Consider the following 11,742-nt stretch of genomic DNA (forward strand, 5'->3'; position numbering starts at 1 on the left):
GGGGCGGGGTTTAGGAAGGAGCATGCTGCTGTCCTGGGTCACGTGAAGGGGGACGGGCGGGTTCCGCGCAGATTGCAGCTGCGGGCAGGTAGGAGTTGTGGCGTGTGTTCGCACCAGGGGAGCGCCCTGCTGCCTTAGGGACTCAGCGCACCGGCTGCTGTAGGGGCTGTTCTCCCCTCGCAGGCAGAGCTGGCCCCGGGGGAGCCGTCTCAATTGGCTGTTTGCCCTTGCAGGGCTGGTCCCAGTCCCCTGAGCTGAGTCCTGCAGGGACGGTGGCAGCGACGCGCGCCGATGAAAGCTGCCTGCTGCGTGAGTAAAAGCCGGACCCCTGCCGACCACCTGTGGGGCTGCGCCTCCCCCGGCGCTGAGATGCAGCCGCCTCGGGGGGGGTTCAGCGGCTTTTTACACTTGTCGTGCAGTATAGTGCGCCTCCTAGTGCTAACTTGGGGCCAGTGCTGAGTGCGAGGGGAGGGTGTCCCCAGCGAGACCCTCACCCCAGTCCCTGCAGCCCCCCGGGTCTGGCCCTTACTCTGTTTCTTGGCCACAGGTGCTGTTGCTGTCCCTGTTGATGGTCCCACTGCTTCGAACCGTGTATCAGCGTCTCTTCTCCATGGCAGCTGAAGCCTATACCCCCGGGAGCCTGTCAGCTGCCTTCGTCACCTGCCCCAATGAGAAAGTGGGCAAGGAGATTGCAAGGTGGAGCTGGGAAGGGAGTGGGCGCTAGTAGATTAGAGTAGCTAGGCTGGGAGTCAGGGCTCCTGGGTTCTATCCCTGGCTCTGGGAGGGAAGTGGGGCTAAGGGGTGGTTTGACTTTTGAGCATGGAGGACACTGATGTGTATTTTTGTTCTGAGCAGGGCGATAGTAGAGAAGCACCTGGCTGCCTGTGTCAACATCATGCCTCAGATCACATCCATGTGAGTGCAGCAGCCAAGTCCCCAGGCTCTATGGTCACTGCATTGGGCCTGGAACTGGGATGGGAGGAGTTGGGGGAGCAGCCTGGCCACCCTGACTGGGGCAGGCTTTCTTGGTGTCTCCCTCTCACCAGCTCCACCTGTTGGTTTCTTTCAGATACGAGTGGAAGGGGAAGATCGAAGAGGACAGGGAGGTGTTGCTGGTGAGGGCCCATGTGGGGAGGGTCTTTGTGGGATGGGGCATAAATCCCCTGCCTGTGTAGGCAGTAAGGAGGCTCTAGAACCCTGGGCTCTGCCCTGCGTGTTTGGGGGGAGTAGTCAATGGAAACTCCCAACCTTTCACTATCTGTCTCTTCCCCAGATGATCAAAACCCGGAGTTCCCGGATCCCAGTGCTGACCGACTTTGTCCGGTCAGTCCATTGTTCTTCTGTCTCCTTCTCCACCCTGTGGGAGCCTGCTGGTGGGGATGGGCCTAGGGAATTTCTGGCGGGGGGTGGAGTCGCTTGAGAGAAGGCCCAAGGGGTGTGCAGGAGGGTTGCTGGGGGAGGACATGAGTCTCTAGGGGGGTGGGTGGCAGAGTGGTGAGTCCCCAGGGGGAGTTGCTGGGGAATCCTTGCCTCTGACTTCCCCCCCATCTCCCTACAGGTCGGTGCACCCATACGAAGTAGCAGAGGTGATTGCGCTGCCCATCCAGCAGGGAAACCCACCATACCTGCAGTGGGTTGGGGAGACTGTACCAGAGTGAGACCCCCCTACCCCACAGCAGGGAACCATCTGCCCCTTCCCTGCCTCAGTCACCCTGTCCTGAGACACCATAAGAACAGGACTCACTCCATGGATTTTTTTGTGTGTGGGGGGGGGACCTGCAGCCAATAAACTGCCTCCAACGCACCAAGCAGCAGGGTTGGCTCCTCATTCACAACACACAGCCCTGGTCTACTTGGGGAGTGAGATGGCGCCTTAGAGCCAGGACTCCTGGGTTCCCTTTCTGGCTCTGAGGGGGGAGCGTGGAGTTGTGGTGGTGGAGGCTTGCCTCCTGGGTTCTAGCCCTTTCTGCGATACAGCAGCCTGTGGTGCCCTCCCTCCAATGACGAGGCTGAGTCTGGCTGCAGCAAGCTCTTTATTGCAGGTGTCAGTTTGTACAGTCAGAATGGCGGTGGTGACAACAGCATCAGCACACAGGGATGGGGGAGAGGGTACAGCTGGCCTGTGGGGAGGGGAACATACGCCATCTGTACAGCAGGTTACAAGCAGGATGGATGACTGTGCTGGGGGGCACCTTTCTCTTCCCAGGCCTTGGGGAGCTGCCACCTCCCATTCCTGTGCCCGCATTCTGCCTTGGCCAGCCCAATTGTGGCAGGGTGCCCCAAGCTCTGCCCTCCCCACATTGCACTTCATTAAATAGAATTTTTACAGAATAATAAAAAAGCAACAAGAAAATAAACCCTTTGAATACAATGAAGCATTTGCCTGTTGGGGGGGAGGAATGCCCCCCCCATCCACCCTAGGGCCCTTCTTTGAGCAGGACTAGGCAGTTCATGCCTTATATCCAAGCTGAGGGTGGGAGCCCCTCATTACAGTGCAACCCCACACTGCTGTCAAAGAGGGACAAATCCATCCCCTTCCCAGGGGAGAGGCCTGACCCTGCACTCTGTCCTGGGGGCTCCTGGGAGTTGCACTCTGCTCAGAGTGTGTGTGGGGGGGGGAGGAGGGGAAAGGAAGGACAACTCTCTGCAGCCCCAGTAGAGGGGGTATCTCTCTGGCACTTCCCTTCCCCCTCAGAACATGCCCCCTCCACCCCATTCCACCAGGTACTGGACAGTGCCATCGAGGGTGACCCTGCGGGCCAGGATGCGGACAGCCTCCCCACGGGCCAGGCGCCCCATGGCTCCAAAGTAGCTGCTGCTGGTGGGGGCAGGGCCTGGGCACAGAGTGTTGGAGGAGGGGGAGGCGAGGGGCTCTGGCTGGTGCTTGGTGCTGGGGGCTGGGTAGTTTGCATGGGGCAGCGGAGTGTGGGCAGGGGGATGCTCAGGGCTCTCGCTCTCTGGGGCAGGTGCTTCGCGGGGGTCCGGGCTGGCAGTGGTGCTCCTGTTATAAAACAAGGTGGATCAGAGAAGCCTGCACCGTGAAGTGCTTCTCCCCAGTCCCAGCCCAGGGCCTGCTCCAGAAAGTACCTGCAAAGTCCTAACCTGGGTGGAGCTTCCCCCATCCAGTGAGGCCATCCTGGCCCGAACCAGTTTTAGACCCCCTTTACAACCCAGTCTGCGCCGTAGAGGACTCAGTCCTCATTCTAGAATCTCCCATTCCTTGCTCTAGAATAGATACCATCCCTTGGGAGCCTGCCTTAGAAACTGGCCTCTGAGCCGCCTCTAGGAGATAGGGACTGCTCTCCCGAAAGCACATCCCACTGCAAACAGGCTCCGGAGAGGGTAATGCCCTGGGAGCTGCCCCTGCCTCCCCTCACCTCAGGGTCCGGGCAGTGTTGGCGGATGGGTGGAAGGAGGCAAACATCCTGATGGGAGCACTGTGGGCAAGAAAGAGCAAGAAATGGGGTGAATGCAGGGTTGGGCAAGGTGGCACCCCCACCCTGCTGGTCCCTCCTCACCTCTCCAGGCAGCGGGCGTCAGTGCGGCGGAAGTTGTAGGTGCTGGAGGTGCCGCTGTAGCCACAGTATGTCTGGCTAGCACTGACTGGGGTCTCCACCACCTCCTGCAGGGAAAGATAATCAGTGGGGTGCCCTGGGAAGGTCCCCAAAGCCCAGGGCAGGGGCAGCTCCTAGAGCAATGCGGGAGGCTGTGCTGTACCTGGGTGAGGGCTCTGTCCAGCTGCCACTTCTCCCTGCTGCTCCTCAGCTCCATGGTGTCTGTGGGTTCCAGGGGGACCTTGCGCCTCCGTGGCCTCCGGTGCCCTGCCCCACTGCTGCCCTGCCCTGAAAGGAAGCTGTAAGAGACCCTCCTTATCTGCACAGCACGCAGGGGGCCGCGCCTGCTCCACTGGGAGCCCAAGGGGGCTGGGTCAGTGACCCCTGATGGGAACGGGGAGGCAGGGTAGAGAGACTTGCCCAGGCCCTGTGACCCCTCCTGACAACACTCTATCTGCTACTACGGACCTAACCTGGGCCCCACAGAACTTCCCCAGGGGAAAATGTTGGGCGGGAGCTCCCAATGCCCTCTACCTCAGTCCCCCATCACATCACCTCAGTGGTATCCCTGCACTCACACCCACCATGCCCTTCTCACCCTAACCCCATGCTGGAGCCCTGGGGTGGTGGCTGAATGTGTAGGGCAGGAGGAGTTGGGGCAGCTGAGGCTGCTTACCTGCTGTCAGTAAGTGAGGGCTGCCCCTGGGGCTGCTGAGCCGTGGAGCCACCATGGCCCCCAGGGCACTGAGGTGCAGGAGGTGGCACTCGTATGTGGAGCCCAAAGAGACCCTTCCGCTTCTTGATCTCCTTCCCTGAAATAAACCTGGAGAAGAAGAAGAGAGACCAGACTCAGATCTGCAGGGCAAACAGCTCCCATTTGAACTTCCAGCCCCCAGGCAAGAGCATCAGGAGCAGCAATGCAGAGGTGTGCAAGAGCCTTCATGACTGAGCGGGTGTGCTGTGAGAGCACGTGAAGGCTGGTGCAGTTTCAGGTGTGTGCGAGGGCGTGGCAGAGTGTGCATCGGCTAGTATGGTTCCAGGTAGGTGGAAGAGTGCAGGGGCTGGTGCAAGTGGGAGTGGGTGTGAGGACATGGTGGAACATGTGAGGGTCAGTGTGGGTGCGAGCAGTGATGAGCTGCCAAAATCTTAACCGGTTCCCTCCTCACCCCATGAGGGGGTTGTGGCCCACGCCCACCCCCACCCTCCAGGCCCCTGCCCCATCCACCCTCCTCCCCTGACTGCCCCCAGAACTGGGCAGGAGGGTCTCGTGGATCACCGTAGTGGGTGCTCACCCCGCCCCTAAGAGCCAGGGGGACGTGCCGGGGGGCAAGGTGGGGAGTCCCGGCAGTGCTTACCTGGGGCAGCTCCCAGGAAGCGTCCAGCAGGTCTCTCTGGCTTCTAGGGGCAGGGGAGCATAACTAGGTGGGGAGCAGGGAGAGCAGCCGCTCCCCCATCTGATCACATCAAAAGTGGTGCCTTAGGTGCCAACTCCATGGGTGCTCCGGGCAGGAGCACCCACGGGGAAAATTTGGTGGGTGCAGAGCACCCACTGGCAGCACCGCGCCCGGCCCCAGCTCACCTCCGCTCCGCCTCCTCCCCTGAACGTGCTGCCCCGCTCTGCTTCTCCGCCCCCTCCCCCAGCTTCCCATGAATCAGCTGTTCGTGCGGGAAGCCTGGGAGGGCTGAGAAGCGGGCGGCGGCTTTGCGCTCAGGCCCAGGGAGGCGGAGGTGAGCTGGGGCGGGGAGCAGTTCCCCTGTGTGCCCCCCCTCCGGGTTACCTGCTGCGGTGCGGGCGGCCCTCCTAGCGCCACCCAGCCCCAGCTCATCTCCGCTCCGCCTCCCTGGGCCTGAGTGCGAAACCGCTACCTGTTTCTCAGCCCTCCCAGGCTTCCTGTGCGAACAGCTGATTCGCGGGAAGCCAGGAAGGGGGGGGGGGGGAGAAGCAGGGCGGGGCAGCCCGTTCAGGGGAGGAGGCGGCGGAGGCGGTGCGGAAGTGAGCTGGGGCCAGGCGCGGGGCGGGGAACTGCTGGTGGGTGCTCTGCACCCATCAAATTTTCCCTGTGGGTGCTCCAGCCCCGGAGCACCCATGGAGTCGGCGCCTAAGATGCCACTTTTGGCCGGTTGTTAAATTTAGAAGCCCTTTTAGAACCAGTTGTCCCTTGCAGGACAACCAGTTGTAAAAGGGCTTCTAAATTTAACAACCGGTTCTAGCGAACTGGTGCGAACTGGCTCCAGCTCACCACTGGGTATGAGGGGGCGGCGCAATTCAGTGAGAGTGCGAGGGAGTAGCAGCACATGTGAGAGCTGGCATGGTTCCAGGTGAGTGGGAGGGAGTGGCAGAGCATGTAAGGGCCAGCATGGTGCAGCGTGCAAGGGGGCAGTGTGATTCTGCGTGGGTGCAGGGGCATGGCAGAGAATGTGAGGGCCAGCACGGTGGAGCGTGCGAGGAGGCGTGCAATTCAGTGAGGGTGCGAGGGAGTGGCAGCACATGCAAGGGCTGCTGTGGGTCCAGGTGGATGCCAGGACATGGCAGTGCGATTCAGCATGGGTGTGAGGACGTGGCAGCAAGTGTGAGGGCCAGTGTAGTTCCAGGTGAGCAGGAGGGAGTGGCGGAGTATGGCAGGCGTGTGGAAGGAGGGGCCACACAGGCAGAGCAGAGTGTTACAAAAGCTCCTCCCACCTGTCTTTGTGGCTGCTCAGGGCACTCAGCAATTGGCTGTACCGGTCCCTCTTGGGTGTATCCGAGAGCTGCAAGGACCAATGAGAATGGATGAGGATTAGTGAGGGCCATGACCAGAGAACCCTATATTGCCTCTGGACTTCTCCATCTGCCCCCACAGCATATCTGCCCAGCCAGCTCCCAGACAGCCCTTAGAGTCCCTCCCACTCCATTCCACTCTCTCCCTGGGTACCTCTCACCCAGGTCCCCAACCTCCCTTTCTCTCACTTCACTCCCACTCCTTGCTCACCTCTCTCCCCCAGCCCTGTCCCCTTCCCCCTGCTCCCCCTTCCTGCAGCCCCATTCCCCACTACTTCCCCCTGCTCCTCCTAGCCCTGTTTCCTCTCCCAGCACGCCTCACAGTCCACTCTCCCTGCAGCCCCTTCCCACACCCAGCCCACCTCTCCCAGCAGCAGGTTGTCCCAGTTCTCGCTGGCAAACGGCAGAATCTCCCGCTCAAAGTCAAAGTATTTCTTTTTGCAGCAGATGCTAAGGTGATAGAGAATGAGATGGGCCACGTCCACCCTATAGGGAGAGGGGAGAGGGTCAGTGCTGGCATGGTGGGGACATGTGCTGGAGGTGTGGAAGGGCTACCAGACTCACCATCTCAGGGGAAGTCTCCGTACGCTCTCAGGACCCCCAGTGCAGACACAGCACTCGAAGACATAAAATCTGGAAGAGACCCAAGGTGTGTGAGGGAGGAATTAATCCTGGATCTCAGGGACCTCTCCCCCCATGTGCCCTCACCTTTCTGCATAGGGGAATGAGAGGATCTCAGCTCCCCACCCCACCCTCTTGTCCCCTCACCTATGTCCACAGGGTAGTGGCGTGGATTTTACTTTCCTCCCCAGTCACCGCATGTCCCGTAACCTGTCTCCACAAGGGGCAGGGTGGATTTCAGCCCTCCACCTTGAGTCCCTCCATGCCCCCTCACCTGTCTCCATAAAGCAGTGGCTTGCTGAGACACTGGGTACATGCCTCATGGAACCACTGGGCGCAGCTGCAGCACTGCAACATCTTCAGGTTCCACCTAGGGGGGAGAGGGAGGCTGAGTGAGCACATGAGTGAGAGGGGCAGCCTGCCAGGGGCCCAGTACCCTCCCAACTGGAGAGAGAAAGGAGTTCACCTGGGGCATTTGCTGACCCACTCCAGGCACCACCCAGCTCTAGAAATGCCCTCCTCTCCACCCCATGAGCAGCTCCAGAAACCTACCTTCTAGTCCAGAAACCCCATCCCATCCAGCCTAGAAAAATCTCTCTCCCTTGGTGGAAGCTGCTGTAGAAACCTGCCCCCTCCAGCACACAACTCACTACAGCAACCTCATCCCAGTCTACAGCCACTCAATCTGGAACTTGTACTGGAAAAATCTCATGCTGGAAGCTGTTTGGGAAATTTGTTTTACAAGGACCATCCTGCTCTAGAAACACCCAGCCTGGCTCTAGAAAAGAGCCTACCCCAACAAAAGCTACTTTAGGGACCTCTGAAAACCTGACCTGACTTTATAAACACTGCGTTACTCCCATGCCAAAACAATCCAATTCCAGAAAGCACTCCAGACCCTTTTCTAGAAACTGTATCTAACTTCAGAACTCAATCTAGAAACCCACCAGTTCAGAGCTCACTTCAGAACCATCCTCCCAAACAAGAACTGGTCATAGAAAAAAGTTCCTCCCATATTTAGCTATTATAGAACCCCCACCCCACCATGGACTTTGCTATGGAGACCTCCTTCAACCACAAGACCACTTTGAGAAACCACGCTCCCTGTTCTGAGCTTGCTCTAGAAATCTCTGGCTTCAACACCTGCTCTTGAAATTGACCTCCCTTTGTGAAGCCTGCTTTAGAAATCTCTTCCAACTCCAGAACCTCCTTCCAGTCCAAAACTAGTTCTAGAAATCCAAATGGTTTTGCTGGAGCTAGATAGGGCTCTTGCTAATTTATCTCTAAAATTAGAAACTCCTTTGAGGCAGAAATGGTGGGGTAGATGTTACCTACTCTATCAGGATCCAAATCGAGGGGCCTAGTTGCAATCTAGATCTGAAATCCTGCTGCTCAAGACACCCACTTTGGCCGGAGCAGGAACATTCCTGATTCCTGCTCTTTGCCACAAAGAAGCAGATGCAAGGGCAAGTGCTGACCTCAGGAATCTGCAGGCCCAGAAGGGGAACTTACTCTCCAGGGCCTCCACAGTAGCAGTAACACTGCTGCCGATTGGTCAGGTGTGCAGGATCCCACTCCAGAGTCTTGAGCTGATAGGGCAGCACCAGCTTCATGCTCAACATGGCCTTTGCATAGGGGCCTTTCTTGAGCGCACCACCTCTCTGCCAACAAGAGAACAGAGAGAGGGTGTGAGACAGGGCTGGACACAAATCAAACAGATCCATCCACAGGAGGACAGAAATGCGGGGCTTGAATCAGAGGGATGCACCTGTTGGGAGGAAGGGGACTCATGAGGGGACGGGAGTCAGAGAGACTAACCTGTTGGGGGGGGAGCGGGAGCTGGGGGGGGGGGGAAACACTTGCTGTGTGGGGGATAATGGGAATCAGGACACCCCACCCCCTTTTTATCAAAGGCATCACTGAGGACATGAGGGGATGATGTCTGGCCTCCCACAGCTGCCAGCCCCATGCTCACCTTGGTGGCCACAGCGAAGACACACTGCCGGCACATCCATGCACCAAGAACCCCAGCCCCATCGCTGCTCGCATCCAGCACTCTGGGCAGATGGCACTCCTGGTGGTAGGCTGCAAGGGGAGAGAGCTGGTGAGAGAGGAGAAAGGGGGTCCCAAGATGGCCAGAGGATGGCAGAGGAGAGGAGCACCACTTACTGTGCCCACATTTCTCACACCGAACCAACTGGTTCTCTGGGCTCACGGACTCCGAGTAACACACGCAGCAGATCTGCTCCTCACCGGGCACAGCGGCTGTGGGAGAGAATGGAACCGGCTCAATTAATGCCTTGCTGGGGGCAACCCAAGTCTGGGATAGCAGGGGGCTGCAGGTCAGGACTGAGGGGCACCAACAGAGCTGTGCATATGGAGAGAGCATAGGGCTGGGATAGCAGGGTCTGTTGGGCTGTGAGTGAGGGGCGCTGGCAAAACTGTGGGTGGGAAGCCCAGGCCTAGGACAGAAGGAGGCTGTGAATCAGGATTGAGGAGCTGTGTGTGGAGGGAGCCCAGGGCTGGGGTAGTAAGGGGAGGGGCAGTGGGTTGGGAATAAGGGGCATCAGCAGACCTGAGAAGGCTGTGGGTCAAGACTATGGGGCACTGGCAGAGCTGTGCGGGGTGGGAGCCATGGGACTGTGAGCTTGGAGTGAGTGGTGTGGCGGCGGAGCTGGGGCTGCGGGCTGAGAGTGAGACTACATCAGGACTCCAGTGCTCACCAGGGTTAATGTCCTTCCAGAGCACCAGGAACTGGGAATTGTCCTCAAATTGCACCAGGCAAACCTGCCGTGAAGCATCCACCTGCCAGAGGAGAGAGGGGTGAGTGAGTGCAAGGACAGTCAGTGGAGGGGCCCTGCTGTGTGTGTGAGGGCTTCACTCACCTTCTTGATGGTACCCAGATAGAGCAGGCCATCGGTCCAGCGGGCCAGCACATCTTGCCCCTCCCAGAAGCGGGGCCGGCTGGGAGCCACAGCAGGGGCCGGGGCAGCCGGACGTTTCCAGGGGCCGGAGGTCAGGCGGGAGCTCGTGCGTGTCACCCGGGAAGTCTGAGCAGGTAGCTCGCTCGCCATCACATTGTGACCAATCTGCCATGTGAGGGGAGAGGGTCAGTCACCTGCCAGAGCTCAGGCCAGAACCCAGGATTCTTCATTCCCAGCAACTGCATTCACTCCTGTGGGGTTCCTTTACATAGCAAGGGGGCATATTCTGTGTGAGAGGAGGGTCATAGATCTGGGGAGCTATCCTTGGACTTGGGGTACCATTTATTAGGGGGTCTCCCAGATTGAGGAGTGTCTCAGAACCAGGGGTCATTTCTTGGAGGGAGATCAGAACTAGGGAGGGATTCTCTAGGGGTATCTCAGACCTAAGGGACCTGATCTGGGGTGTCCCAAATTCAGGGGGCCCTCTCTGTGGTGTCTCAGATCTGGTGGACCCAACACTGTGGTGTCTGGGATCCTGGGCTGTCCTCTCTGGGAGGGTCTGGGATCTGGGGATGTGTCAGATTTAGGGGACCTGCTCTGGGATCTGACAGTTTCTCAGCTCTGAGGAGCCCGGTCTTAGGGGTCTGAAATTCAGGGGGTCCACACTGAAGTGTCTGGGATCCAGGAATATCTTGGAAGTGGGGGCCCACTTTCAGGGGGTCTGAGATCCATGGGTGTCTTGGATTTGGGGTATCCACTCTGGGGGATCTAGAATCTGAGAGTGTCCCAGATTCAGGAGACCCTCTCTGGCGATGTCCGGGAGCTGGGGGTGTCTTTAATTTGGGGGGCCTCTTTGGGGAGTCTGGGGGTGTCCCAGGTTCAGGGATCACTGTCTTGGGGGTCTGGGATCTGAGGGTGTCTTGGATTTGGGAGGAGTCTCTCAGGAGGATCTGAAATTTGGGGTGTTCCAGATTTGGGGGGCCTCTCTGGGGGGATTCTGTGACCTTGGGGTGTCTTGGATTCAGGAGACCCTCTCTGAGAGGTCAAAAATCTTGGATGGGGGGGTCTCAGTGGGGGGCTTAGATTTGGGGAGACTCAGATATGGGGGCATCTGGGGGCCCTCTCAGGGATGGTTCTGGGGCAGTCTCTGATTCAGGGGGACCTGGGATCTGGGGGTGTCCTGGATTCAGGGCCCCTCTCTGGAGTGTCTCAGATTAGGGGGCCTTCTCTGAGGTGAGTCTGCAATCTGGAGGTGTCTCAGATTCAGGAGGGCCCTCTGGGGTGGGTCTGGGATCTGGTCTCGCTCAGACTGAGGGCATCTCAGTTGTGGGAGCTCTCAGATGTGGCACGAAGGAAGTCTCATTTGGGGGTGTCTCCTTTAGGGAGGATGGAGGAGCTCTCTGTAGCTGGGCAGCCCATCTCTCTGCCCTGCATGGGGGAGGGGTGCTCCCTCTCCCTCAGCCTCTCCTGCCCTTACCAGGTCTCCGAGTCTCCTGTGGGGGTGGGGGCCGGCTCTCTCCCCTCCCCAGTCTGGGGAGGGGGGGCGTCTCAGGGCTGAGGAGGCTGCCCGGGCCCTCAGGGGCTAAAGAGCAGGCCCCTCTGCGGCTCCATCCTAGAGCTGAGCCCAGTGACGCAGCAGCAGCAGCCGCCAGAGCGGGGAGGAACGAGGGGGGATGCGGAGAGACGCCGGGGGAGAGGACCCCCCTAACGCCCCCCTCCTGGCGCTGCCTGCAGAGCAGGCCCTCGGCACCCCCCTCAGGACCCCCCTTCCCCGGATCTGCACTGACAGTGGAGCACAGCACCAGACAGCTATGGTGGGGGAATCCTCCACCTCTTATGATCCCATTCCTTGCGCCAGCCAGGTGGGATCACGTCCAGCTCCACC

The 11,742-nt window shown here is 59.3% G+C and overlaps 2 protein-coding genes across 3 annotated transcripts; one reads left to right on the forward strand and one right to left on the reverse strand.

Annotated features, from left to right (window-relative positions):
* Window positions 1-1,808, forward strand: CUTA (cutA divalent cation tolerance homolog). 2 transcript variants are annotated; one of them, XM_048817932.2, is made up of 7 exons: window positions 1-88; window positions 234-309; window positions 548-696; window positions 856-915; window positions 1,070-1,115; window positions 1,274-1,323; window positions 1,559-1,808. In XM_048817932.2, the coding sequence occupies exons 2-7, from the start codon at window positions 292-294 to the stop codon at window positions 1,656-1,658; spliced, it is 423 nt and encodes a 140-aa protein (XP_048673889.1). In that variant the 5' UTR covers window positions 1-88; window positions 234-291; the 3' UTR covers window positions 1,659-1,808. The 2 variants fall into 2 exon arrangements, with proteins under 2 accessions (XP_048673889.1, XP_048673890.1); XM_048817933.2 differs by lacking the exon at window positions 234-309 and having other exon boundaries at window positions 9-88.
* A 212-nt stretch (window positions 1,809-2,020) lies between these two features.
* On the reverse strand, window positions 2,021-11,563 carry PHF1 (PHD finger protein 1). The gene is made up of 15 exons (XM_048817931.2): window positions 11,335-11,563; window positions 9,819-10,022; window positions 9,657-9,738; window positions 9,103-9,198; window positions 8,909-9,018; window positions 8,446-8,594; window positions 7,208-7,303; window positions 6,877-6,945; window positions 6,675-6,798; window positions 6,235-6,302; window positions 4,231-4,377; window positions 3,718-3,853; window positions 3,519-3,622; window positions 3,378-3,437; window positions 2,021-3,001 (listed from the first exon to the last, which is right to left on the reverse strand). The coding sequence occupies exons 2-15, from the start codon at window positions 10,005-10,007 to the stop codon at window positions 2,692-2,694; spliced, it is 1,740 nt and encodes a 579-aa protein (XP_048673888.1). The 5' UTR covers window positions 10,008-10,022; window positions 11,335-11,563; the 3' UTR covers window positions 2,021-2,691.
* Window positions 11,564-11,742: the final 179 nt, after the last annotated feature.

This window comes from Caretta caretta, chromosome 14 (assembly GCF_965140235.1).
Source record: "Caretta caretta isolate rCarCar2 chromosome 14, rCarCar1.hap1, whole genome shotgun sequence".
NCBI classification, from domain to species: Eukaryota; Metazoa; Chordata; order Testudines; family Cheloniidae; genus Caretta; species Caretta caretta.

Coding starts and splice junctions, on each gene's coding strand:
- CUTA (XM_048817932.2), top strand. Junction 697..855: donor GTGGGCAAGGAGATTGCAAG/GTGGAGCTGGGA, acceptor TGTTCTGAGCAG/GGCGATAGTAGAGAAGCACC. Junction 916..1,069: donor ATGCCTCAGATCACATCCAT/GTGAGTGCAGCA, acceptor GGTTTCTTTCAG/ATACGAGTGGAAGGGGAAGA.
- PHF1 (XM_048817931.2), bottom strand. CDS start 10,007: ATGGCGAGCGAGCTACCTGCTCAGACTTCCCGGGTGACACGCACGAGC. Junction 9,739..9,818: donor ATCTGGGTACCATCAAGAAG/GTGAGTGAAGCC, acceptor CTCCTCTGGCAG/GTGGATGCTTCACGGCAGGT. Junction 3,854..4,230: donor CCCTCACTTACTGACAGCAG/GTAAGCAGCCTC, acceptor GGTCTCTTACAG/CTTCCTTTCAGGGCAGGGCA.